Raw genomic sequence first — 25,795 nt, 5'->3', positions numbered from 1 at the left:
TATGGGGGAAGCACGGGAGAAGTCTTGGATGCGGTTGTGGGAAGAAGAGATGAGAGGGGAGTAGAGAAGGAGGTCTTGAGAGGATCGGAGGTTGCGTGTTGGTAGGTACCGGGAGATCATGTCACAGATGTATGGAGGAGATAGGTTGTGGATGGCTTTGTAGGTCATTGTGAGGGTTTTGAACTGGAGTCTCTGGGCAATAGGAAGCCAGTGAAGGGCTTGGCATAGGGGAGAGGCTGGGGAATAGCGGGGAAACAGGTAGATTAGTCGAGCAGCAGAGTGTAGGATGGATTGGAGTGGTGCCAGAGTGCTAGAGGGGAGTCCAGAGAGTAGGAGGTTGCAGTAGTCGAGGCGGGAGATGATAAGGGCATGCACTAGTGTTTTTGTGGTGTCACGGTCAAGGAATGCGCGGATCCGGGAAATGTTTTTGAGTTTGAGGCGGCAGGAGGAGGCAAGGGCTTGGATATGTGGCTTATGGGTATATAAAAAACAACTCTTAAAAAAAATGGAAAATAAATAAAAAAAAATCTTAAAAGCATAGTTTTATAGTGCATTATTTAAAAAAAATGAAATTAGTACTCCTCGCCGGACAAAAGCGAGACATTTTCCAGCCTGCAGCAGGAGAAGGGTTAACCCGGGGCCTGGAGTAACATCCTGCAGTAAGACATTACTCACAGCTCAACACTCAGACGCCAGGGACTGAATCAGGCTGCTCCAGGTCAAGAGAAGGACCCCCTCCATCCGCTGGCCCTCAGCCCCCATTGGAGTAGGGGCTGTAATCGGATCCGCGCTCGTCCCCCTCACTCTGCTGTTTCTCAAGGCACAAAGGTTTAACTGCAGGGGAGACAGAGCTGTTTGTAAACCACTCAAGATGCAGTTCATTAAAAGAGAGCAGAGGGGGGTAGAGAATGGGCAAGCCATCAAGTCTGACATAAAGCGGGTCTCAGTGCCCCCTTTCCCCTCACCCCCGCATACTCCTCAACCAGCTTCACCCAAAAACATGCGGATGAGAAAAGTTTATTGACCACCAAAATCATCGATACGGCAAAATGTGATTCCCGAAAAGTAGAAAGAAATATTAAGATTTGAGTCTTTTACTGCTGAACTGAAAAGATGGTAACAAATATGGAGTTTGCGACACTACTCGGGCAGACACCGCCTAATGAAGAGTGCTCACTAATTTGTTTGTTACTATTGATGTAAATACTTTTATTCCCAACGATGACGAAACGATTCTCGGGGTGATACCTTTTTAATGGAAACCATTTTTCAGGATGGCCAATAAAGGTATCAACCATCGAGACTCTCAAATTATATTTTTCTATCTACTGGCTAAAAAGGTACAATACATTTTTCCCGTTCCAAAAAGTATTAACTATCTATAAAGAAAATATATAGAAAAAAATATATCCACATTAAGGGGTGAAGAGTTGAAAGGACAGGAACTTCTAGATCGGTGCAAAAAAAAATGGGCACCTAATGTTTGGCCTCATGTAATAAAACGGGAATTGCAGTGACTACCAAATCTTCTCAATAGAATGAGTTATTCATAAAAGCGTAATAATGTGCTGAATGGCACTGAGACCCCTCCAATTCTGAAAATTGGCCCCTAAGATGCCCCTTAGGGATAGAGCGAAGTCCGCACATGTGCGGCTCCACTCAATCATCCACATAGCTGAATAAACTTGTTTATGGCAGCGCCGGAGACGGCAAATCAGGTTTCCTGTGCTATGTCCGCCATAGACAATGAATGGAGCTGCGCATGCGCGGCCTTTGCAGTATTCCAAAGAGGCATTTTGGAGCCCCATTGTCAGGATCCAAGGGGGTCCCAGTATTCGCTCAGGAAGGCAAGACTAAGTGGAATAGGTAATAACATCCTGAACAAGTACTGAGACCCTGTCCCATCCTGTGAATGGGGCTATACACTGCCCCTTTGGCGCGGCGGTGCACAAGTGCGGCCTCTGCTCTATTCCATTCATTGTCTATGGTGAAGATGGCGGAGTAAACTTGTTGCCTCCGGCAGTCCTAGACAGTTTTACTTTGCTATCTCCGCCGTATACAATGAATGGAGTGGAACTGCGCATGCGCGACCCCTGCTCTATCATGACGGGGCATTTTAGAGCATCGTTCTTGGGACTGACGGAATATGAGTGGTCGGACCCCCAGTGATTGACACCTTAGCATTTTGCTCAGTGCTCATTTGGAAGACGTCCATATCTCCCCCATAAACATGAAAAATTGCTTCAGTGTTTTAATGGGGAGGATAGAGTAAACTGCTGCCGGACAGCTCTGACAACAAACTGATCAGGCAGTGAAAATCAACATGCCCAGTCATTTTATCTTCAACACTGTCTGTTGTGATAGTGTCGAGAGTCCCCTATAAAGTTTAGACATAATGGCAGTGCCTCCAAATTTAGTGTTTAGACAATTTTTTTACTCCAAGGTCCATAATGGCTATAAGTCATCAACCTTATTACCAGGTGGGAGCGATGACCACGAATGGAGAAGCCAGCCAGTCCTACCTGGGACACGTTTCGGGGTCCTTCAGGGACTGACGTTTCGGGTCTCCTCTGTTAGTAGGGATTTGTACTGAATCTCCAGTTTATGGGCGCAGGTCGTGTAAAGCTGGAGCTATAGTGGAATGTGATGCATGGATCATCGTGTGACTGAGGCTTGGGGGGCTCCCAGATAATTAATTCCATCTATGTCTACTATTCTAGCATCATATGTGCAGAACAGTTCAACGATCAGGAATATCAGGTGATGCTTGCATCCTGCCATAAGTAATAGGCCCTGGTGATAAAGGATTGCTGTAAAGTCACCTCCAAATGGGGCGGTCTTCTGCAGGACCTATGGGCCCTATAATTATGTCAGAGCCCGGGCCCACTACAATATCTTGCAATTAATTATATCTGTTATAACAATTTAAGCTACATGCATCAATAAATAGATCTTAGACCTGTTGAGGTTGTTGTACTTACGATGAGAATTTATGCCAGCTGTATAATCCTAACATTAGGGTAAGTGGTTTAGGTGTCTAGCTAGAAGCAGGTAAATTTCCCCCAAAAAAATCTACTATACGGCCATTCAGACATGGATTATCTGAATAAATATACCAGCCTCATCAGGATTAATAGACCTACTTATAATATTTGTACTGTGAAATCCGTTCTAAGTAATCTAGTGTATTCGATACCGCGCTAATTCCCGTCACCTGGCAGTCTGAGTCTGACCACAAAAACAGCTCATCTTCATAGCTGTGAGCATGTGCCGGCCATGTACGGACTTGCCATCGTGATGTACAGTAATCCTACAGACTCGTGGTTATCTGCTTCGTCATGACTGGCAGATCCCAGGTGTGGATATTTGCATTTTTCTAGTATATGTGTGGTCAGATCAATCAGATCGTCTTACTGCGATCAGATTGTGGCGGGCTATCTGTAAATCATGGGTTTTTGCCAGAGGGACTACTACTTTTTAGGGTCCAATGTTTCCACTTAATGCTGAATCATGGAAAGACAACAATACCCATGCAGGTGAACACCTGACCCTTGGGAACAGTCTAAAGTGATCCATTTTGAAGGTTCTTAGATTATCGGCCCAAACTGCAATTTTCCGGGGTTTAGGTTTGCAGAATCTTATGTTTTTCATCTGTGACACATGGGGGAATACACTGTAACGTATGATGAGTTCCTCCAATGTGGTCATGATCGGAAGGAGGTGCGGGATTAGCCGTAGCGCTGGATTTATTAGATCCGTCTTTATTTCCATATAACAGGTAGTAAATAGGGCAGGGATCATGGGCCGGGGTCATGCCATCCACCTTAACGAAAGGGGGAAAAGAAACTAGAAAAAAAAGGAGCAGGCTCAGATGCTCTTCGGCTGATGTCCCAGTCCACCGATACTCCACAAGACAAGTGGACTCTACATTTGTACTTTTTGTGATTTTTTTTTTTTTTTTTGTAATTCCCTTTGAGAAGAAAAACCTAACAGACAGAAGAACAAGCTTTCATTTGCAACGTTTTCTTACTTTCACCTACTGGTATCTATTGCCATTTTCCCTTTTTTTATGCCAAAAATTATATTTATCTGCTGGACAACAAAGTCTGAACCCATCCAAAGTGACACTCTGCAGCTCCTGTCCTGACACTGACCCAGTCCTCATTGTGGCCAATGACCTGTGATTGACCAAGCTGGCATTTCTTGCCTTTTCTGGTGAGTCAATACAGGACCAGATGGAACCTTCTTTTTAAAACCCCAAGAAAAATATGGTTTTCCAACAAAAGTGTGATTTGTCACATCAAGCCTCTACAGAGAAATTGTGGCAGTACGTTACTCGTTGAAATAATGAGGTGACCACATATAATATGGCCTGACCAAGTCCACCAAAACAGGAGCTTATTGTGCTTGCTCATGAACAGAGGTCCCAAGTGGAGACTCCCATTCATTTATGACATCCATATATCCTAGAACAGTATATGGGTAAATGTTGTCTTGATGTTAGGTAGAAGCCTTCGACTTGATCTCGATCCATGGCGACTAGATGGATGAACGCTCTGTTGGAACATCGTTCTTGTGCAGCCTAGATAGGTCACCAGGGTCTTCTCCGTTATCTTGATAGTATCAAGCCATCAGGTAGGTTTCTGGTGTTCTTCTTCACCTTGTTCCTTCTATTTTTTCGACCATAATGTCCTTCTCCAGTGATTGTCTTGATGAGACCACCCAAAAGGCATAGCTATACGGGGTGCAGAGGACACACACAACACAATAGATAAGAACATTTTTTTCATTATATTTTTGTGTCCATATGACAGAAGTAACACATGGACCCCCACCATGACAAACCATACAGACTTCATAGGGTTCTATGGTGATACGTTTGGTTCAGTAAAACCTCTCGTCTGTCTGGGGCCATAATGCAAAAGTAAAACGCAGTTCAATATGGATGTCTGAGACCGTCCTTGGTTTGTAGCTAAGAGGTTAACATTTGCTTCCCCAATGTCTTCAGTTTTGGAGAAGGGGCTCACAAGTTTGACACATTCCAGCACACAGCAACTAAGGGCTTCAAGGTAAAGAGCCAAATCCCCAGATTTGCAGAGTCCAGATTTGGCGCAGCTGGCTAATGTGAAATGGCTAGCATAGCCCACCCCTCCTCTTTCACCACCTCCTCCCCTCTTCTTTATACTTTAGGGGGAGGGTTGGAGCCGGGCAGAGTTTGGGAAAACTCCCTACTGGTGTCAGCTGAGCAGATAATTGAAAAGTTTCTGTCCGACTAGCTGAAACTAGTTGGGAAACACAAAGGAAGAGATAAGAACACTGTGCTCCTTGTACTTCTACTCCATCCGACCCAACAACCAGGACCAGGAGGCTGCGACTAAAGCCACGGCACAGGTAGGAATCACCTCTACTTCTATTCTAAGCTAAAGGGACTCAGGACGGGTGCAAAAAGTTTTGAAAAAGTTTAGAAGTAGTTTAGTTCTTTAGCAATAGAAACCAAGTCTTTGGATGTAGTAGAGAACTTTTGTCCTACAACGGATTGTAGGTCCTTGGAATATACTTGGCGATGGTTTCGTTGCCCCCTAGATCTTACAATCTAAAGGAATCCATCTCTTTAGCATGTAGATGAATGCATGTGTAACTTGCCTGAACAAGATGCTTCCTCCCAAGACAACCCGCAATCCTTAGAGCCGCTTATTGAAGGTCACAAGGGTCTTAACCCCAGAGATGCACAAATCACCCCTCCCCCCAAATTGCTGCAGGAGGTTAGTATATTAGTGAGAAGTTAAGTTTTGGGGTGAAAGAGTATTAAAGTAAAGATGGTAAGATGAAGGATGCTGGTATGTGCAGGAAATGGGAGAAGAGCTGGTGCCACCGAGAAGGAAAACTTCAGAAAGTTTTTATATTCAAAAAGTTCTGTGATATTTAATAATGTTCTCTTTGTCTGGTGGAACGCGTCCCCCCCTCTCCATACCCTTCTTTCTTCCCCTGTAAAGGCCCCATGGCATCGTTTAAATGACAAAAGCGGTCGTATAATTCATAAATCAGTATGATCCTTTCCTATGCAGTGAGGGGACAAAAACTTTCTTTATTCCGGTACCTACAAAAGAATGTTCCCCTCAAATTCCACCCACTTTATCTAAAAAGTGCACCCTGGGGAGCATAAGAATAAATTCACTCTTCCAGTCGTAGAGGACAACAACGACCCAGGGGGAGTTACCTACCAAATCAACTTCTCAAATAGCCATTGATTAAAAAAAAAAAGAAAAAAAATATAAACTTCTACAAAGTTTTTTTTTAACTATTAAATTATATTGACATTTTCCTTTTTTTTTTTTTTTTTTTTTTTTTACATGATTTGCTGTACTATCATTAAAATACACTTCAGTAACTGATTAAAAAAATATTGTTTTAAGAAGCTTTATGGCAAAAAAAAGACCTCCTGGAGTACAGTGATCACAAAAAGCAAATTGAAAGAAATGTCTAGATTTTGGGATAGGACTGACAACAACTGAGTACTGCGACAGAATTTATTAGACCATATATATAATGTACTTTGGGACAATTTTAGAGAACATTTTTGGACGTTTTTTGTTTTTCTCCTTAATCTAAAAATGTCACTTATAAATCGACAACAAGTTTCCCAAATTAATTTGGCTTCAAAATATCATTACACAAATCTTCACCTTCTCTTAGTTTCCTGGCCTCTTAAGTATTCATCCCTCTCTTGTTAACCTCCATGGCTCTTCCCCACTCCATTAAACTCCATTAAACCCTCTCTTGTGGCTTCTCAAATATTTATGCAGCTTTTATTATGCTGTATTTGACCGACATCCAAAAGCTCTCGACCTGCGGAATCCCTAACGAGCAAGAGTTCCCCATTTCCTTAAGCACCGCGATCCAGTTAAAGTTAATTGGGCAATTAATGCGTAATCCTGAATTTGGAGACGTGAACACGACATGAAATGCTGGGATTGAACCTGTGTGCGCTTTAAATCCCCAGAAGTTGTGGCTCTCGGCCAATGCTAACATTAGATTATTGACTTTAAGAGGGAAAAAAAGAGAACCGAAGATCGAGACTATTCTACGAGGTTACTTCTAAAAGCCTCAACTGCGAGAAGTGCAGAGGTATAAACTGTGATGGAGGAGATATAAATGGAGATATGAGATGAAAACAATTAGCAGCACATATAAAGTTATATGTTGGGGTCCCAAGAATGGTGAGCGGTGGCCCCCTTTATAACCTAGGCAGTTGGTGGAGCAGCCAGTGTTCAACAATGGCAAAACTTAACTCATATTGGAAGCTCGCTCTTTAACGATGTGTACAGTCCTAGTTCACATGTACACGGGCCCTCGCTGGGTCCTGGGCCGCCAACATCGGAGGTCCATCCTTTGGACGGTCATTCTTTTCATTCTCCATGTTGGTCACACTTCTTACAATTCAGGCCCTGGTGGTGGGACATTATCTTCACGTGCAGTCTCTCTTGGGTCTGGCTGTCCTTGCCGTGAGCTTCTTCAGGCAGCGGACACTCGCCTCCTTCTTGGCGACAACTTGCTCACTCTCAGTTGTCAGGTTTACCATGCTGTTCCTTGGAGCTCTGTCTTTCTCAGAGACACTTATAAATTATAGGAATACTGTCTTAACAGGCAAGTTTTCTCCTCTATTCCCTGTAGGTGGTCCAATATTCCTCTGTCAGAGACACCCGCAGAGACTATTTCCCCTCTGTGACATAGCCTGCCCCTATCTGACCAATGTGCCTTTTCCAAAACTATAAACATGCTGACCAAGATTAATGTTGGGGGAACAGACGTTTGAGTCTCGTTTGAGTCTCGCTCTCCAAACCCTCCTGGTAAAGCCCAACGCCTATTCCAAGAATGGTATCTATGGGAAAGGGTTTACACAAACTCTGCCCCCTTTCAGCCTAGCATGTTCACAATTTGCCAAGATTGGGTGTCAAAATATAGGACTATCTCTGGAAAATTTGGGGCAGATGGCAGTTATGTCTACGAGGGTCAGGCACCACAGGATTCAGAGCTCCAATCTACTGAACGAAACCTCTGCAAGTGACCCCAATGGAGGGAACCTGGGCCATATCTCCAGTTTGTACCTAAGCTACCCTTGACACGCTAAATACACAAGTAAATCTGCCCTATCAGAGCTGGGTTGTAGGGTGTTTTCTCCAGGAAAAGCAAGGATTGAACAACAAACTTATTAATATAAAGATATACGGCAAGAACAAGTGATGCTCAAAGACCCCTCTATTTCATGAGAAGACCCCAATATGGTAGACCAGGGACCCCGTTACTGGTTTTGTAATGTGGCTCAGGAGGTGTGACTATGGTGGGTAGCCTTCCGTAATGGGCACTGGTTGGCATCCTGGCTCTTCAGACTGGTCATAGCTGACGCGAGCGATGCCGGACTTTTTTTTATCTGAAGCTGTGATTTGGGGATACTACTTCCATGTATGCATTACATACAGATGGAGCTGAGCTGAGCTTGTCAGTGCAAATGGTTGTCATTGTGCATTTTCCGTTGTTACAGCCGGCTCTGCATCAGCCAAACGCACCATGATGAAGGGGTTTGTCGTGGGAAATCTGGATATAGTGATGATGAACCGTGAATGCAGTGGAGTTGAGCTCCTCAGATACAGCAGAGCTGTTTTTGTCATTATGAACTCATGAATTTCTGTGTGACACTAGGATTAAGGGATCTTGAGCACATGACTGGCTGTAGTGTGCAGTGAAGCCCCCAGGTGGGAATTTTCCCCCTGGGGGAAAGCACCATGCTGGGTCCTGTGGCTGGAATGTGCCTGGGGCTATTAGCCCAGCATTGTATATGGCATAGAAGGAACATGCACCAGATGTCAGCAGAACTGGACCACCAGGCTGTAAAACAAGGGAGGGGGGTGACCTTTCGTGGGTCGTCCATCTTATCTGAGCTTCTAGCATATATTATCGTAAGGCATGTTGATAATTAAGCTGGATATTCGTATCGTCTACAGGACTCTGCTCTCTCTGATTCCTATAGACTTCTATGGGGAGAAATGCATGAAATCGTGGCCATCTCCTATGCGGCTGATGACCACTTTGCATCTCTGGATAAATGTGGATCCAAGAGGTGGATATTTGCCCTTGTATTTGGTGGACTTGAAAATGTGATCAGTGGATCTCTATTATTATTATTATTTATTTATATAGCACCATTAATTCCATGGTGCTGTACATGAGAAAGGGGTTACATACAGGGTTATAGCTATCATTTACAGTAAACAGGTTTACAGTGACACACTGGTACAGAGGGGAGAGAACCCTGTCCTTGCGGACTTACATTCTATGGGATAGTGGGGAAGATACAGAAGGTAGGGGTGGGCGGCGGCGGCTCTGGCGGTGGTGAGATGGCGGCTCGGTTATTGTAGGCTGTAGGCTTTCCTGAAGAGATGGGTTTTCAGGTTCCGTCTGAAGGATCCGAGGGTGGTGGATAATCGGACGTGTTGAGGCATGGAATTCCAGAGGATGGGGGATATTCGGGAGAAATCTTGGAGGCGATTGTGTGAGGAACGAATAAGTGCGGAGGAGAGTAGGAGGTCTTGAGATGAACGAAGATTACGTGAAGGAAGATATTGGGAGATTAGTTCAAAGATATAGGGAGGGGATAGGTTGTGGATGGCTTTGTAGATCAGTGTTAGTAGTTTGAACTGGATTCGTTGGGGGATTGGGAGCCAGTGGAGGGATTTGCAGAGGGGAGAAGCAGGGGAGTAGCGAGGAGAGAGGTGGATTAGGCGGGCAGCAGAGTTGAGGACAGACTGGAGTGGTGCAAGAGAGTTAGCGGGGAGGCCACAGAGGAGGGTGTTGCAGTAATCGAGGCGGGAGATGATGAGAGCATGTACAAGAGTTTTGGTAGATTGTGGGCTGAGGAAGGGACGGATTCTGGCAATATTTTTGAGTTGGAGGCGACAGGAGGTGGCAAGAGCTTGGACGTGAGGTTTGAAGGACAGGGCAGAGTCAAGAGTTACCCCGAGGCAGCGGATTTCAGGAGCGGGAGAGAGCGTGATGCCGTTTACCATAATAGATAGATTGGGTAGGTGGGATACGTGAGGTGGGGGAAAGATGATGAGTTCGGTTTTGTCTACATTGAGTTTTAGGAAGCGAGAGGTGAAGGAGGATATGGCTGACAGACACTTCGGGATTCTGGACAGCAGGGAGGTGACATCTGGGCCAGAGAGATAGATCTGAGTGTCGTCTGCATACAGGTGGTACTGGAAGCCATGGGACTTTGAGTTGTCCTAGGCCAAGGGTATAGATGGAAAAAAGTAGGGGTCCTAGGACAGAGCCTTGAGGGACTCCAACAGAGAGAGGGCGGGATGAGGAGGTAGTGTGGGAGAGGAAACGCTAAATGTGCGGTTGGATAGGTATGAGGCAATCCAGGACAGGGCGAGGTCTTTGATGCCAAGGGAAGAATCTGTAGCAGTAGGCAGTGATTGACTGTGTCGAAAGCAGAGGACAGGTCAAGAAGGAGGAGGATGGAGAACTGTCTGTTAGCTTTGGCTGTGACTAGGTCATTAGTAATTTTTGTCAGGGCAGTTTCGGTGGAGTGGTGGGGGCAGAAGCCAGATTGGAGGTTGTCAAGGAGAGAGTTAGATGAGAGGTGGGAGGAAAGTTGACCATGGACATGCTGCTCAAGGAGTTTTGAAGCAAACGGGAGCAGCGATATGGGGCGATAGCTGGGCATAGCAGTTGGGTCAAGGTTAGTTTTTTTGAGGATAGGTGTGATGGTGGCATGTTTGAAGGCAGAGGGGAAGGTACCAGAGGAGAGCGATAGGTTGAAGAGATGGGTTAGGGCTGGAATAAGCGTGTTAGTGAGGTTGGGGAGCAGGTGGGAAGGCATGGGGTCAAGTGCACAGGTGGTGAGGTGTGATTTGGAAAAGAGGCGAGTAAGCTCTCCTTCAGTGATGGAAGGGTGAAGGAGCAGGGACACAGGTTGGTTCCCGGCTGCCCCTTCACTACACTACCCCCATACATATTGGCCCACGAGCCCTTTCTAGATCCCATTTGGGCATAAGCTTCAGTACAGCGCAGCACCAAGGATGCATGTGTCCAGGAGAGGAGTGGGGCTCCAGAGAGAGACGCTGGCCATTTTGCTGATCACTGGGGGTCCCGGGAATATGGGACCTGATTGTAATAAAGAGAGGTCATCAAAGTAAAAACAAAAATATAGGAAGTTAGGAACCAGATGGATTATAGAAGGGACTTAAGTCCCTATGTGAAAAGTTAGGATCGTCCCTGCATAGGAAGGACCATTCGTCTGGGTGCGGTACGCTAAGGACTGAAGATTGACAATTCGGGGTGGCGTGGTCAAACTGCGTCCAAACTGCATTCTCCCATGCTATTAGAAAATGCCGATTTTTCTCAGTGCAGCGCACGGACGCCGGCCAGGTCCCTTGATCCCACAGGCTCTAAAACGGAGACCTTTAGCCTCGCACTGCCAGGTATCGACCTGTAAACTATAGAATTAAAACCCCTCCATTCTTGGCAACAAAGAGTACTTTTAATAAGAGGTAAATTGCACAGTTGTTTGTTTTTTACAAGTATTTTGTAATGTTACCCATTTAAGCAAGAGGAGTTAAACCCCTTTAAGTGAAGTATTACCCTGGGCTATAGGTCCTGAAGGGCTATTCTTGGGTTGGTAAACAATGATGGAGCCCTATAGACTCTGCATACATAATAGAAGGCGTCAACCGCTATAAGTACCTCTCCATGAGATTTCCCATTCAGTCTCTGATGAAGAACAAAAGGCCTCTGTTGTAAATCACTGGAGGAAAGTGTTTCTTAGATGCTAAGCCTGAAGGGCAGGAACAAGGCTGCAATGGCTTCCTCATCCATGACATTAAGTGATTACAAGTGGCCGGGGAATTGGCTTCTGCCTATTCGGTCACTTCAGAAAGGATTTTTCATTTGCAAATGTCCTGCTGTTGGATCTCAGACCATGTATTTACTTGGCAACTGCTGAACAAATATTATAGTCATAGCCTTAATGGGCCCATTTTCACATATCTTATTCACAGTCCTTTACAGGGCGCTCCTTTCTGGAGGACCCAGTGTTCAATCATTGCACTGGCAGCCCATTGACTTAAACGAAAATGTGTAATACCTCATTTAAACAGTGGTGGCACTGCAGGAAAATTAAACAGCTACCACCCACCCTACAGATCATTGACGATCACCGGGGATCACAGTAGGAATATCACTTCCGAGGACTTATCTAACAATTAGAGGTTACATTTTGTACAGTGTTTGATCATTTGACACTTGCTGAATTATGAACTTTTATGTTCACTTGGTAACTTTAACTTTTTTACATTTTCACCCAGGATGGACCTGCGAGCTTTGTGTGTCATTGTGTTGGTGGCAATTCTGGCTGTGAGTTCTCAGGCTGCGAAAAACAAAAAAGGTAGGAATTTTGGTAATTTTACAATTGACGGGTACATGGTGAAAGCTCCCAACTTGAGGATCCGTAGTAAGTATGGTGACCAACAGTGGCCATTTGGCCTCCATCTAGCTACTCTATCCAGCGGGACCCCGTAGATTTTGGCTTAAGAACCCTACGTCCTTTAAACTTGTCTCCAGGGTCCTTACACATTTTGTATTTACATCATCAGAAAAAGGCAAGAAAGCAGCATCGGACTGCGTGGGATGGAAGTGGAGTCGCTGCGTCCCTAATAGCAAGGACTGTGGTGTAGGAACCCGAGAGGGAACATGCAAAGAAGAGACCAACAAACTTAAGTGCAAGATCCCCTGCAACTGGAAGAAGCCATTTGGAGGTGAGAAAGATCTAGAATTACATTTTTACATTAAAGAACTTCACGATAACCAAGAGGTTGGTAATCGCAGGATATAGTCCTATAAAAGCATCCAAGTCAACAGTCCCGATTTTGCTGGAGCAATTCTGCAAACTTGCCTGTGGTAGGGGCAGGGTTTAGCAAAACTACATGAAAAACTGGGTGGCTTTGGGATATTATGTAATATTTTTTAATTCTGGTGTCTTTTTATGTAGCACAGGTCTTTTAGTGTGACTGCACATTATTTTTTACATTCCGGTTAGTACATCTATCGGAAGGAGAATGCACAAATTTAAGGCCTTATCCTTGGATAGTCCTTTGTATCAATGTGCGATATTGGAACATAGGAGAATGGCACATCCACAGGAAGCCGTATAGTCTTGTATGAATTGCCTCAGATTTGCTCAAATGAATTTAGATGTTTGCAGAGGCATAATTATTCATCAAGGCAGTGTACATGGAAGGGACCGAAACCATCACTAGACACCAGTATAACTTCTCTTCCTGTGTCTCACATTCTGCAGCCGATTGCAAATACAAGTTTGAAAACTGGGGAGAATGTAACGTGGAAACCGGTGTGAAGAGCCGTTCTGGGACCCTGAAGAAGGCCCTCTTTGATGCAGAGTGCAAGCAAGCCGTGCAAGCCACCAAACCATGTTCCATCAAGACCAAAACCAAAGGTGAGCCCGATGGTCAATGATCTTCGAAGGTCTTGGTGACCTTGACTAAGGCCTCTTTCACATGTCAGTGTCTCCAGTACGTGTGATGACAGTTTTCACACATACTGGAGACACTGACACACATAGACCTATTCAAATGAATGGGTCTGTGCACAGATCTGTGTTTTTTCACAGACCGCGTGTCCGAGTTACCCACATGTCGACCTGTCCGATTTTGTGCAGCTGCATGGATCACACGAACCCATTCAAGTCAATGGGTCCATGTAAACACGTGCTGCACACGGATACCGTCCATGTGCAGCATCAGTATCACACGGACAGCCGCCAGGGAAGAAGCGTTACAGTAAGCTCTGTTCCCGGTGGCAGGTGCTGAAACCGGCTCTCATCATTCTCCCCTGCTCTGCCGGCGATCAACACGAGCAGAGGAGAATGATGAGCATTATATTAAAGTCCAAATGATGACAGCAGGTGAGGGCTTTTGGGACTCTTACCCCCATCATCCAATACCTCCTGCATCTACAGCTTAGTAATGGAGAAGCGTCTATAAGACACCTATCCATTACTAATCCTACAGTTACATGGTAAATAAAGACACGGCCAAAATAAAATGCTTTATTTGAGAAAATTACACAAACTCCTTTAATATTCTAAATCAAACCATACTTACTACAACGCCTAATCCCCGACGCCCTCGATCTCCAGTAATAAAAAATAAAATAAACCCAGTGGTTTTCAGCCGGGATGGTTGCATCTTGGCACGGCCCTGGTTGAAAATTATTTATCCCCCAGACATGAATTAGAGCGTGGGACACAACAACTGACAGGTATGGTATATTGTTGTTTTTTTATTTTATTTTTATTACAGGAGATCGAGGGCTTCGCTGGAATTAGGTGTTGCTGTAAGTATGGTTTAATTTAGAATATTAAAGTAGTTTGTGTAATTTTTTCAAATAAAAGAATTTATTCTGGCTGTGTTGTCAAAAATGGGGGGGACCTCACGCCGGTTTTTAAAAATAAATAATTTAAAAAACAGCTTGGGGACCCCTCTATTCTTGATAACCAACCTTGCAGAAGCTGACAGCTGAGGGTTGCAGCCCCCAGCTGAGTTTTGCCTGGTTTGTTCAAGAAAATAGGGGGGAACCCACGTCGGGTTTTTCATTTATTTATTTTGTTAGATCGCAGGCGGCGGCTGAGGAATACCCAATCATCTGCTCCTGCTGTCTCTGTTATTAGCGGCAGCAGGTCTCGGATGATGGGGGTAAGAGTTCCAAAGCCCCCACCTGCTGTCATTGCTCGGACTTTAATATAACTCTCATCATTCTCTTCTGCTCGCGCCGATCACCGGCAGAGCATGGGAAAATGAGGAGAGCTGGCTTCAGCACCAGCCGCTGGGGAACAGCGCTTACTCTAGCGCTTCTTCCAGGCGGCCGTCCATGTGGTACTGATGCGGCACACGGTTGCCGCACGTATTACGCACACGAACATCTCCGGTACCGTTTTTTTCCGGTACTGGAAATATCAGGACATGTGAAACCGGCCTAAGGGGAAGGAGAGAGGATGCTTCATTAAAAGCTGCAGAAGACCAAAGAGGCTTCTCGTTAACCCATATGAACTGTGCTGGTGGAGTTGGGTGGTGATGAATATGTTGTATTTTGGTGGCAGAACTTTATAAACTAAAAAGGCACAAATATTTTTTGTGTATTTTTCCTCCAGGCAAAAAAGGTAAAGGAAAGGACTAGAATGCGAGCAGCTGGCACCCCAAGAATGGTCCCATGGCTTCAGCACCCTCAAAAATAATGGAATCTTCAGAAGCCTCTTAAAACCTGTCTCCACCATGCACTCTGTCCTGATCTCCCTATTCTCAATATTTTTATTTTTTAATCACTAATGTCTTTAGGAAGAAAGAAAAAAAGTGTTAAAAAAAAGTATTTCCCTCTTCTTAAATTGAACTTAAATTGTCTTCCACGTCCCCCTGCTTCCATCTTACGGTCTTGTCTGATTTCTGCCGACATTGTCCCTCAAGTATATAAACTATACCCCACCTCCTCCCTATTCGTACTGTACGTGGCTTCATATTTGTGTTTTTGTTTTTTTAGGAATTTTTTTTTTTTTTGCTTTTTACTTTGTTTTTAAATAAATGTACAGTTTGGATTTGTAGCAGTGTTTTTGGCTTTTCTTTCTTGCCATACATTTACACTTTGAGGCCCTTAAATAATGCGAGACCTCCCAGACTAATGAAAAAGTCAGCAAATCTCCCGTGCCCTGCCGAATCAGCCTGGAACCTTATAGAAACCTGCTGTTCTGGGAAAATGTCTCATTTGTCAAGCATCAGGTTCTGATTAGGCCAGGTCCCTGGCCAGTTTAGTTTTTGTGGGGCCCCAAGTCACCTGATGTGTCATGTCACCCAAGAACAGTGAACCATCACATGATAGGACCACATTTTTTCCCACATGGCAGAGCTATACATAACAAACGACCATTATACATACCTCCCACCACTGACATTTACAAAAGATGGACACCGTACTGTTTAGTGTGTCAGGGCAATTCTGATTTTATACTAAGTCACTTTCCTAACTTCACCCAGTTTTCTTTCTTTCTGTGTCCACACAGAAATAATGCTCCTAGTAAAGCCCATTAATGTGCCCACACAGAATGATACCCCTTTCTATGCTCTTAAAGTGCCCACCAAACACAGCATGATGCCCTCAGTCCCCACACACACAGCATGATGCCCTCACAGTCCCCACACACACAGCAGGATGCCCTCACAGTCCCCACACGCACAGCAGGATGCCCTCACAGTCCCCACACACAGTATGATGCCCTCACAGTTCCCCCACACAGTATGATGCCCTCACAGTTCCCCCACACAGTATGATGCCCACAGTCTCCCCACACAGTATGATGCCCACAGTCTCCCCACAGAGTATGATGCCCTCAGAGTCCCCACACACAGTATGATGCCCTCACAGCCCCCCCACAAAGTAAATGTCCCTCCAGTCTGCAAGCCACATTGCAGCACCGACCGTCCGTCCGCACAGTATATTGACCCAAATTCCCCCTTTCCAACAGTTCAATGCCCCTACAATCCCCCCCACATTGTAGGATGCCCCAAACAGACCCCCATATACATCTATTTTAGATCACTATTGATTTCATGGTGCTGTGCATGAGAGGGGTAACATACAAAACAAATAGAAAATAGAAACTACGATGAACAAACAAATAGTGACAGACCGGTACAGAGGGAAGAGGGTCAGCAGGACACGGCCCCAAAGCCTGTTATTGTATTTTATTGCAATGATGCAGCGACCAAAAAAAAAAACCGTAATTCTGGTGTTTCGATTTTTTTTCTCGCTACGCCATTTATCGATTGGATTTACTCTTTTTATATATTGATAGATCGGGCGATTCTGAAAGCGGCAATACCAAATGTGTATATTTGATATTTTTTATTGTTTTATTTTTAAAGGGGAGGTTATTTAAACTTTTATTTTTATAATATTTTAAAACATTTTTTTTTTACTTTTGGCATGCATCAATAGTCTCCATGGGAGACTAGAAGCTGCCCTAACTTGATCAGCTCAGCTGCATTCAAGCGATGTCAAACTCTGACAGCAGCATTTAACACGCGCTTCTGCCAAACACGCCTGAAATCAGCCCGTGATCGTGGTTCACCGATGGGTTGGCATGACAACTAGAGGTCTCCTGGAGACCTCTATGGTTGTCACTGCCAGATTTCTATGAGCGCCGCCCGGTGGTCAGCGCTCATAGCAAGTGAGTAATTCTGCTACATACAGGCGATCTGATCATCACATGTATGCAGCAGAGCCATGTGACATGTCTGACAGTTGCAGCGCCCCAGATTCCTGGTCGTTGCAGTAATGTCATTCTTCCACCAGGGAGAGTGATATTACGTCTGAAGGCAATAAAGGAGATCTCCTGTCCAGGTATCACAGCCACACACAACACACTTCACACTCCAGCCACCAGGGAGAGCAAAGGTTCTATCTACTAGGCCACTCCTCACAGTTAGGTAAAACTGGTGGGTGGGTTAGGAAGTTAGTCAGAACCCGCCGGAGTTTGGCAGAAGCTGGCTGGAGTGGGTTCCAGCCAGATCCAGACTGCGGTCTGAGGAGGATGAGGGTTCACAGAGCTGCGCCTGCCCCACGTGCGGCAGCATCCTAAGAAAGAGATATTGAAGAGAAGTGTATTGCAGTGAGTGAGAAACGAAGTCATAGCAAAAGGAGAGGAAACCAGAAGGAGTTCTGTCCTGTGAGAGGCTGCCTCCTTCTGAAGCGCAGGAATACCGGTGGCCAGAACACCGAGGGAGTAAAGGCCCCGTCTCACTAAGCGATTTACCAACGATCACGACCAGCGATATGACCTGGCCGTGATCGTTGGTAAGTCGCTGTGTGGTCGCTGGGGAGCTGTCACACAGACCGCTCTCCCCAGCGACCAACGATCAGGGGAACGACTTCGGCATCGTTGAAACTGTCTTCAACGATGCCGAAGTCCCCCTGCAGCACCCGGGTAACCAGGGTAAACATCGGGTTACTAAGCGCAGGGCCGCGCCTAGTAACCCGATGTTTACCCTGGTTACCAAAAAAAACAAACAGTACATACTCGCCTTTCGGTGTCCAGGTCCCTTGCCGTCTGCTTCCTGCTCTGACTGAGCCGCCGTACACTGAGAGCAGAGCGCAGCGGTGACGTCACTGCTGTGCTCTCACTGTACGGCCGGGAGTCAGTGAGAGCAGGAAGCAGACGGCAAGGGACCTGACGGACATCAGAAGGCGAGTATGTACTGTTTGTTTTTTTTTACATTTACGCTGGTAACCAGGGTAAACATCGGGTTACTAAGCGCGGCCCTGCGCTTAGTAACCCGATGTTTATCCTGGTTACCAGTGAAGACATCGCTGGATCGGTGTCACACACACCGATTCAGCAATGTCAGCGGGGCCTCAACGACCAAAAAAAGGTCCAGGCCATTCCGACACGACCAGCGATCTCGCAGCAGGGGCCTGATCGCTGGTACGTGTCACACATAGCGAGATCGCTATGGAGGTCGCTGTTGCGTCACAAAACTTGTGACTCAGCAGCGATCTCGCTAGCGATCTCGCTATGTGAGACGGGGCCTTAAGGATCTCTATGCTTTTACTTCAGAGACTGGCAGGACAGTTAATTCTACGTTGGCTGCCCAATCTTTAAACACAAGAGACACGGTGGCAACTTGTGGGGGCCGGGGCGTCTCTAGGGTCCCTATAAAAAGCCTCAGGCCATCAGTCATAAGTGTTTTTGTTCTATCCGACCACGGGGAACAGTGAGAAGAGTAATAACAGTGAGGACCTTATTGGAGCTTATGCAAGTGAAGACCTACTGTGTTACTGTGCGCATAGGAAGGCTATTGAATTCCACCTGGACAAGGGGACCCTGGATTTGCCTTCAGACCGGCCGGACTCTGCCTACCCTGTGATCCGGTGCCCTGGACTGTGGACACTGAAGCCTTCAGTAAAGGTAAAGAGACTGCAACCTTGTGTCCTCGTTATTCACTGCGCCTCACACCATCTACACTCTGGGAAGCCCTGGGGATACACTTCACCTGTGGGAAGGTATACCATCAAGCTGCCATAACATCACCCCAGCGGACCCCTAAGCAGCGTCGGTCACCCTGACCGAATACCACAGGTGGCGTCACGAACACTTCCCCTTTAAAGACCTTTCCCAAAACCATAAAAACTCCTTTCTTTATTGGACGTCCCTAAAAGGGCCACAGACCGGGTCGGGCCGCCGTGACATCCCCGCTGAGAACTGAAGGACCCGGTGCCGAGTACCCCATTGCCCTTAAGGGGGCGATCCACAGTCACAACACATGCATGGAGAGCCTGGTTGTTGTTCTCTCGATGCATGTGTCGTGACTGTCACACAGCCATGACACATGCAGCTGCAGAGCCGAACAGCCAATGCGATCCAGGTAGCAGTGTTCCCTCTGCAGCTTATTCAGTGAGTGCTATAGCTTGCCGAACAAGCAGGGGCCCGAGCAAATTCGCTCAACTCTACTCACCACCTCTCGTGGCCACCTGTTCCACTCATTGATCACCCCCCGTCAATTTTTTTTCTAATATATAATCTGTATCTTCTCCCTTTGTTTCATTCCAACGTACCATTACAGAACCTAGTAACCTGTAATATATTTTCCAAGGAAGGCATCCAGCCCCTCCTTGTACTTTTTTTGTAGTGAATCAACCATTACAACACCATGCTGCGACATGACAAGGGAGAAACCTATGTAATAAGGGGAGGTGCTATATTTAATAAGGGATGGCACTATACATAACAATATAGGCATTATGTAATAACAGGACAGCACTTTTCAACGTAAGAGAATGCAATGTACAGGATGACACTAAACATAATAAGAGGACACAATGTAACAAGGGATGGGGCTATAAATAAGGTAGGTCACTATGTAATAAGTAAAAGGTATATTATATACACATACACACACAGTTGTGGCCAAAAGTATTGACACCCCTGCAATTCTGTCAGATAATACTCCGTTTCTTCCTGAAAATGATTGCAATCACAAATTCTTTGGTATTATTATCTTCATTTAATTTGTCTTAAATGAAAAAAACACAAAAAGAATTGACCTAAAGCCAAATTGGACATAATTCCACACCAAACACAAAAAAGGGAGTGGACAAAAGTATTGGCACTGTTGGAAAAATCATGTGATGCTTCTCTAATGTGTGTAATTAACAGCACCTGTAACTTACCTGTGGCACCTAACAGGTGTTGGCAATAACTAAATCACACTTGCAGCCAGTTGACGTGGATTAAAGTTGACTCAACCTCTGTCCTGTGTCCTTGTGTGTACCACATTGAGCATGGAGAAAAGAAAGAAGACCAAAGAACTGTCTGAGGACTTGAGAAACCAAATTGTGAGGAAGCATGAGCAATCTCAAGGCTACAAGTCCATCTCCAAAGACCTGAATGTTCCTGTGTTTACCATGCGCAGTGTCATCAAGAAGTGTAAAGCCCATGGCACTGTGGCTAACCTCCCTAGATGTGGACGGAAAAGAAAAATTGACAAGAGATTTCAATGTAAGATTGTGCGGATGTTGGATAAAGAACCTCGACTAACATCCAAACAAGTTCAAGCTGCCCTGCAGTCCGAGGGTACAACAGTGTCAACCCGTACTATCTGTCGGCGTCTGAATGAAAAGGGACTGTATGGTAGGAGACCCAGGAAGACCCCAATTCTTACCCCGAGACATAAAAAAGCCAGGCTGGAGTTTGCCAAAACTTACCTGAAAAAGCCTAAAACGTTTTGGAAGAATGTTCTCTGGTCAGATGAGACAAAAAGTAGAGCTTTTTGGGCTAAGGCATCAACATAGAGTTTACAAGAGAAAAAAAGAGGCATTTAGAGAAAAGAACACGGTCCCTACAGTCAAATATGGCGGAGGTTCCCTGATGTTTTGGGGTTGCTTTGCTGCCTCTGGCACTGGACTGCTTGACCGTGTGCATGGCATTATGAAGTCTGAAGACTACCAACAAATTTTGCAGCATAATGTAGGGCCCAGTGTTAGAAAGCTGGGTCTCCCTCAGAGGTCATGGGTCTTCCAGCAGGACAATGACCCAAAACACACTTCAAAAAGCACTAGAAAATGGTTTGAGAGAAAGCACTGGAGACTTCTAAGGTGGCCAGCAATGAGTCCAGACCTGAATCCCATAGAACACCTGTGGAGAGATCTAAAAATGGCAGTTTGGAGAAGGCACCCTTCAAATATCAGGGACCTGGAGCAGTTTGCCAAAGAAGAATGGTCTAAAATTCCAGCAGAGCATTGTAAGAAACTCATTGATGGTTACCGGAAGCGGTTGGTCGCAGTTATTTTGGCTAAAGGTTGTGCAACCAAGTATTAGGCTGAGGGTGCCAATACTTTTGTCTGGTCCATTTTTGGAGTTTTGTGTGAAATGATCAATGTTTTGCTTTTTGCTCAATTCTCTTTTGTGTTTTTTCATTTAAGACAAATTAAATGAAGATAATACCACCAAAGAATTTGTGATTGCAATCATTTTCAGGAAGAAACTGAGTATTATCTGACAGAATTGCAGGGGTGTCAATACTTTTGGCCACAACTGTGTGTATATATAGTTGTATATATACTTTCTGTCCTCAATTTCCGTAACGGAGAGCTTGCGTCGCTGATTGGTCCCGCTAGCTGCCTGTCATGGCTGCCGCGACCAATCAGCGACGGGCAGAGTCCGATTAGTCCCACCCTACTCCCCTGCAGTCAGTGCCCGGAACCCGCATACTCCCCTCCGGTCACCGCTAACACAGGGTTAATGCCAGCGGTAACGGACCACGTTATGCCGCGGGTAACGCACTGTTATCGCTGCTATTAACCCTGTGTGTCCCCAACTTTTTACTATTGCTGCTGCCTATGCAGCATCAATAGTAAAAAAAGGTAATGTTAAAAATAATTAAAAAAAAACAAACAAAAAACCTGCTATTCTCACCCTCCGTAGTCCGCCGAGCCGCACGCGGCTGCCGCCATCTTCCGTTCCCAGACATGCATTGCGAAATTACCCAGAAGACTTAGCGGTGTCGCGAGACCGCTAAGTCTTCTGGGTAATTTTGCAATGCATCCTGGGAACGGAAGATGGCGGCAGCCGCGCGTGCATCGCCAGAGCTTCGGTGGATCCCGGCGGGTGAGTATAACTTTTTTTATTTTAATTATTTTTTTTAACAGGGATATGGTGCCCACACTGCTAAATACTGCGGGGGCTGTGCTATATACTACATGGGCAGTGTGATATACTGCAGGGGCTGTGTGATATACTACATGGGCAGTGCGATATACTGCGGGGGCTGTGCGATATACTACATGGGCAGTGTGATATACTGCGTGGGCTGTGTGATATACTGCGGGGGCTGTGCTATATACTACATGGGCAGTGTGATATACTGCGGGGGCTGTGCTATATACTACATGGGCTGTGTGATATACTGTGGGGGCTGTGCGATATACTACATGGGCAGTGTGATATACTGCGGGGGCTGTGCGATATACTGCGGGGGCTGTGCTATATACTACATGGGCTGTGTGATATACTGCAGGGGCTGTGCTATATACTACATGGGCTGTGATATACTGTGGGGGCTGTGCGATATACTACATGGGCAGTGTGATATACTACATGGGCAGTGTTATATACTGCGTGGGCTGTGTTATATACTGCGTCGCTGCTATATACTGCGTGTGCTGTTATATAGTACTTGGGCTGTGTTATATACTGTTTGGGCTGTGTTATATACTTCGTGGCCTGTATTAACGCATCGGGTATTCTAGAATATGTATGTAAGTATATAGCAGCCACATAGTATATAGCACAGGCCACGTAGTATTTGTCTGCTATATACTACATGGCTCCTAAATACTACGTGGCCTGTGTTATATACTATGTGGCTGCTATATACATACATACATACATATTCTAGAATACCCGATGCGTTAGAATCGGGCCACCATTTACTATATACACTCACTGGCCACTTTATTAGGTACACCTGTCCAACTTCTTGTTAACACTTAATTTCTAATCAGCCAATCACATGGCGGCAACTCAGTGCATTTAGGCATGTAGACATGGTCAAGACAATCTCCTGCAGTTCAAACCGAGCATCAGTATGGGGAAGAAAGGTGATTTGAGTGCCTTTGAACGTGGCATGGTTGTTGGTGCCAGAAGGGCTGGTCTGAGTATTTCAGAAACTGCTGATCTACTGGGATTTTCACGCACAACCATCTCTAGGGTTTACAGAGAATGGTCCGAAAAAGAAAAAAAATCCAGTGAGCGGCAGTTCTGTGGGCGGAAATGCCTTGTTGATGCCAGAGGTCAGAGGAGAATGGGCAGACTGGTTCGAGCTGATAGAAAGGCAACAGTGACTCAAATCGCCACCCGTTACAACCAAGGTAGGCCTAAGAGCATCTCTGAACGCACAGTGCGTCGAACTTTGAGGCAGATGGGCTACAGCAGCAGAAGACCACACCGGGTACCACTCCTTTCAGCTAAGAACAGGAAACTGAGGCTACAATTTGTACAAGCTCATCGAAATTGGACAGTAGAAGATTGGAAAAACGTTGCTTGGTCTGATGAGTCTCGATTTCTGCTGCGACATTCGGATGGTAGGGTCAGAATTTGGCGTAAACAACATGAAAGCATGGATCCATCCTGCCTTGTATGGAGCATCTTTGGGATGTGCAGCCGACAAATCTGCGGCAACTGTGTGATGCCATCATGTCAATATGGACCAAAATCTCTGAGGAATGCTTCCAGCACCTTGTTGAATCTATGCCACGAAGAATTGAGGCAGTTCTGAAGGCAAAAGGGGGTCCAACCCGTTACTAGCATGGTGTACCTAATAAAGTGGCCGGTGAGTGATATATATATATATATATATATATATATATATATTAGGAAAGGTGCTATACATAACAAAAAAAGAACAGTACATAATAACTCAAGGAGCTGTACATAAGCGCACTATAATAATGGATGGCACTATCTACATATATATAATTGTCTAAGGGGTACTTCCGTCTTTCTGTCGGCAACTTCCGTCACGGATATTCACTCGCTGATTGGTCTCGCCAGCTGCCTGTCATGGCTGCCGCGACCAATCAGCGACGGCCACAGTCCGATTAGTCCCTCCCTACTCCCCTGCAGTCACTGCCCGGCGTGCGCTCCATACCCCCCGCAGTCACGGCTCACACAGGGTTAATGCCAGCGGTAACGGTCCGCGTTACGCCGCGGGTAACTCAATCCGTTACCGCCGCTATTAACCCTGTGTGACCAAGTTTTTACTATTGAGGCTGCCTATGCAGCCTCAATAGTATAAACATCTAATGTTAAAAATAATTAAAAAAAAACAACAAATCATTATATACTCACCTTCCGCCGCCTGTCCGACACTCCGGTGACCGGTCCATGCAAGCGGCAGGTTCCGGTGCTAAGGTTGGTGTACGACAAGGACCTGCCATGACGTCACGGTCATATGACCGTGACGTCATCACACCCTCGGACCGGAAGCTGCCGCCTGAACCGAACACAGGCGACAGAACTACAAGGGGCCCCTCGGAAGGTGAGTATATGTTTATTTTTTAACCTGTGACATACGTGGCTGGGCAATATACTACGTGGCTGGGCAATATACTACGTGGCTCTGTGCTGTATACTATGTCGCTGGGCAATACTGTATACTACGTGGCTGGACAATATACTACGTCACTGGGCAATATACTACGTGGCTGGGCAATATACTACGTGACTGGGCAATATACTACGTCACTGGGCAATACACTACGTGGCTGGGCAATATACTACGGCACTGGGCAATATACTACGTGGCTGGGCAATACGTCGCTGTGCAATATACTACGTGGCTCTGTGCTGTATACTACGTAACTGGGCAATATACTACATGGCACTGTGCTGTATACTACGTAACTGGATGATACTATGTCGCTGGGCAATATACTACGTCGCTGGGCAATATACTACGTCACTGGCCAATATACTACAGCACTGGGCAATATACTACGGCACTGGGCAATACTGTATACTACGTGGCTGGGCAATATACTACGTCACTGGGCAATATACTACGTCACTGGGCAATATACTACGTAACTGGGCAATATACTACGTGGCTGTATACTACGTCGCTGTGCAATATACTAGGTGGCTGTGCTGTATACTACGTAACTGGGCAATATACTACGTGGCACTGTGCTGTATACTACGTAACTGGACAATACTACGTTGCTGGGCAATATACTACGTCGCTGGGCAATATACTACGTGGCTCTGTGCTGTATACTACGTCGCTGTGCAATATACTATGTGGCTCTGTGCTGTATACTACGTCGCTGGGCAATCTACTACGTCGCTGGGCAATCTACTACGTCGCTGGGCAATCTACTACGTTGCTGGGCAATATACTACGTCACTGGGCAATATACTACGTCACTGGGCAATATACTACGTGGCTCTGTGCTGTATACTACGTCGCTGTGCAATATACTACGTGGCTGTGCTGTATACTACGTCACTGGGAAATATACGTCACTGGGCAATATACTACGTGGCTGGGCAATATACTACGGCACTGGGCAATATACTACATGGCTGGGCAATACGTCACTGTGCAATATACTACGTGGCTCTGTGCTGTATACTACGTAACTGGGCAATATACTACATGGCACTGTGCTGTAT

The 25,795-nt window shown here is 45.7% G+C and overlaps 1 protein-coding gene across 1 annotated transcript; it reads left to right on the top strand.

Moving 5' to 3' along the window:
- Positions 1-5,247: 5,247 nt before the first annotated feature.
- On the top strand, positions 5,248-15,670 carry MDK (midkine). The gene is made up of 5 exons (XM_077286907.1): positions 5,248-5,391; positions 12,366-12,445; positions 12,654-12,815; positions 13,358-13,513; positions 15,227-15,670. Exons 2-5 carry the CDS (start codon positions 12,367-12,369, stop codon positions 15,250-15,252), a joined length of 423 nt encoding a protein of 140 aa, XP_077143022.1. The 5' UTR covers positions 5,248-5,391; position 12,366; the 3' UTR covers positions 15,253-15,670.
- Positions 15,671-25,795: the final 10,125 nt, after the last annotated feature.

This window comes from Ranitomeya variabilis, chromosome 2 (assembly GCF_051348905.1).
Source record: "Ranitomeya variabilis isolate aRanVar5 chromosome 2, aRanVar5.hap1, whole genome shotgun sequence".
NCBI lineage: Eukaryota > Metazoa > Chordata > Amphibia > Anura > Dendrobatidae > Ranitomeya > Ranitomeya variabilis.
The sequence above is the reverse complement of the archived record's forward strand: the minus strand, read 5'-3'. Positions and strand labels throughout refer to the sequence as shown.

Excerpts from the sequence above, each read along its gene's own strand:
- MDK (XM_077286907.1), top strand. The coding sequence starts at position 12,367 with ATGGACCTGCGAGCTTTGTGTGTCATTGTGTTGGTGGCAATTCTGGCT. Across the intron at positions 12,446-12,653 it reads GGCTGCGAAAAACAAAAAAG|AAAAAGGCAAGAAAGCAGCA; the intron begins GTAGGAATTTTG and ends TTACATCATCAG. Across the intron at positions 13,514-15,226 it reads CATCAAGACCAAAACCAAAG|GCAAAAAAGGTAAAGGAAAG; the intron begins GTGAGCCCGATG and ends TTTTTCCTCCAG.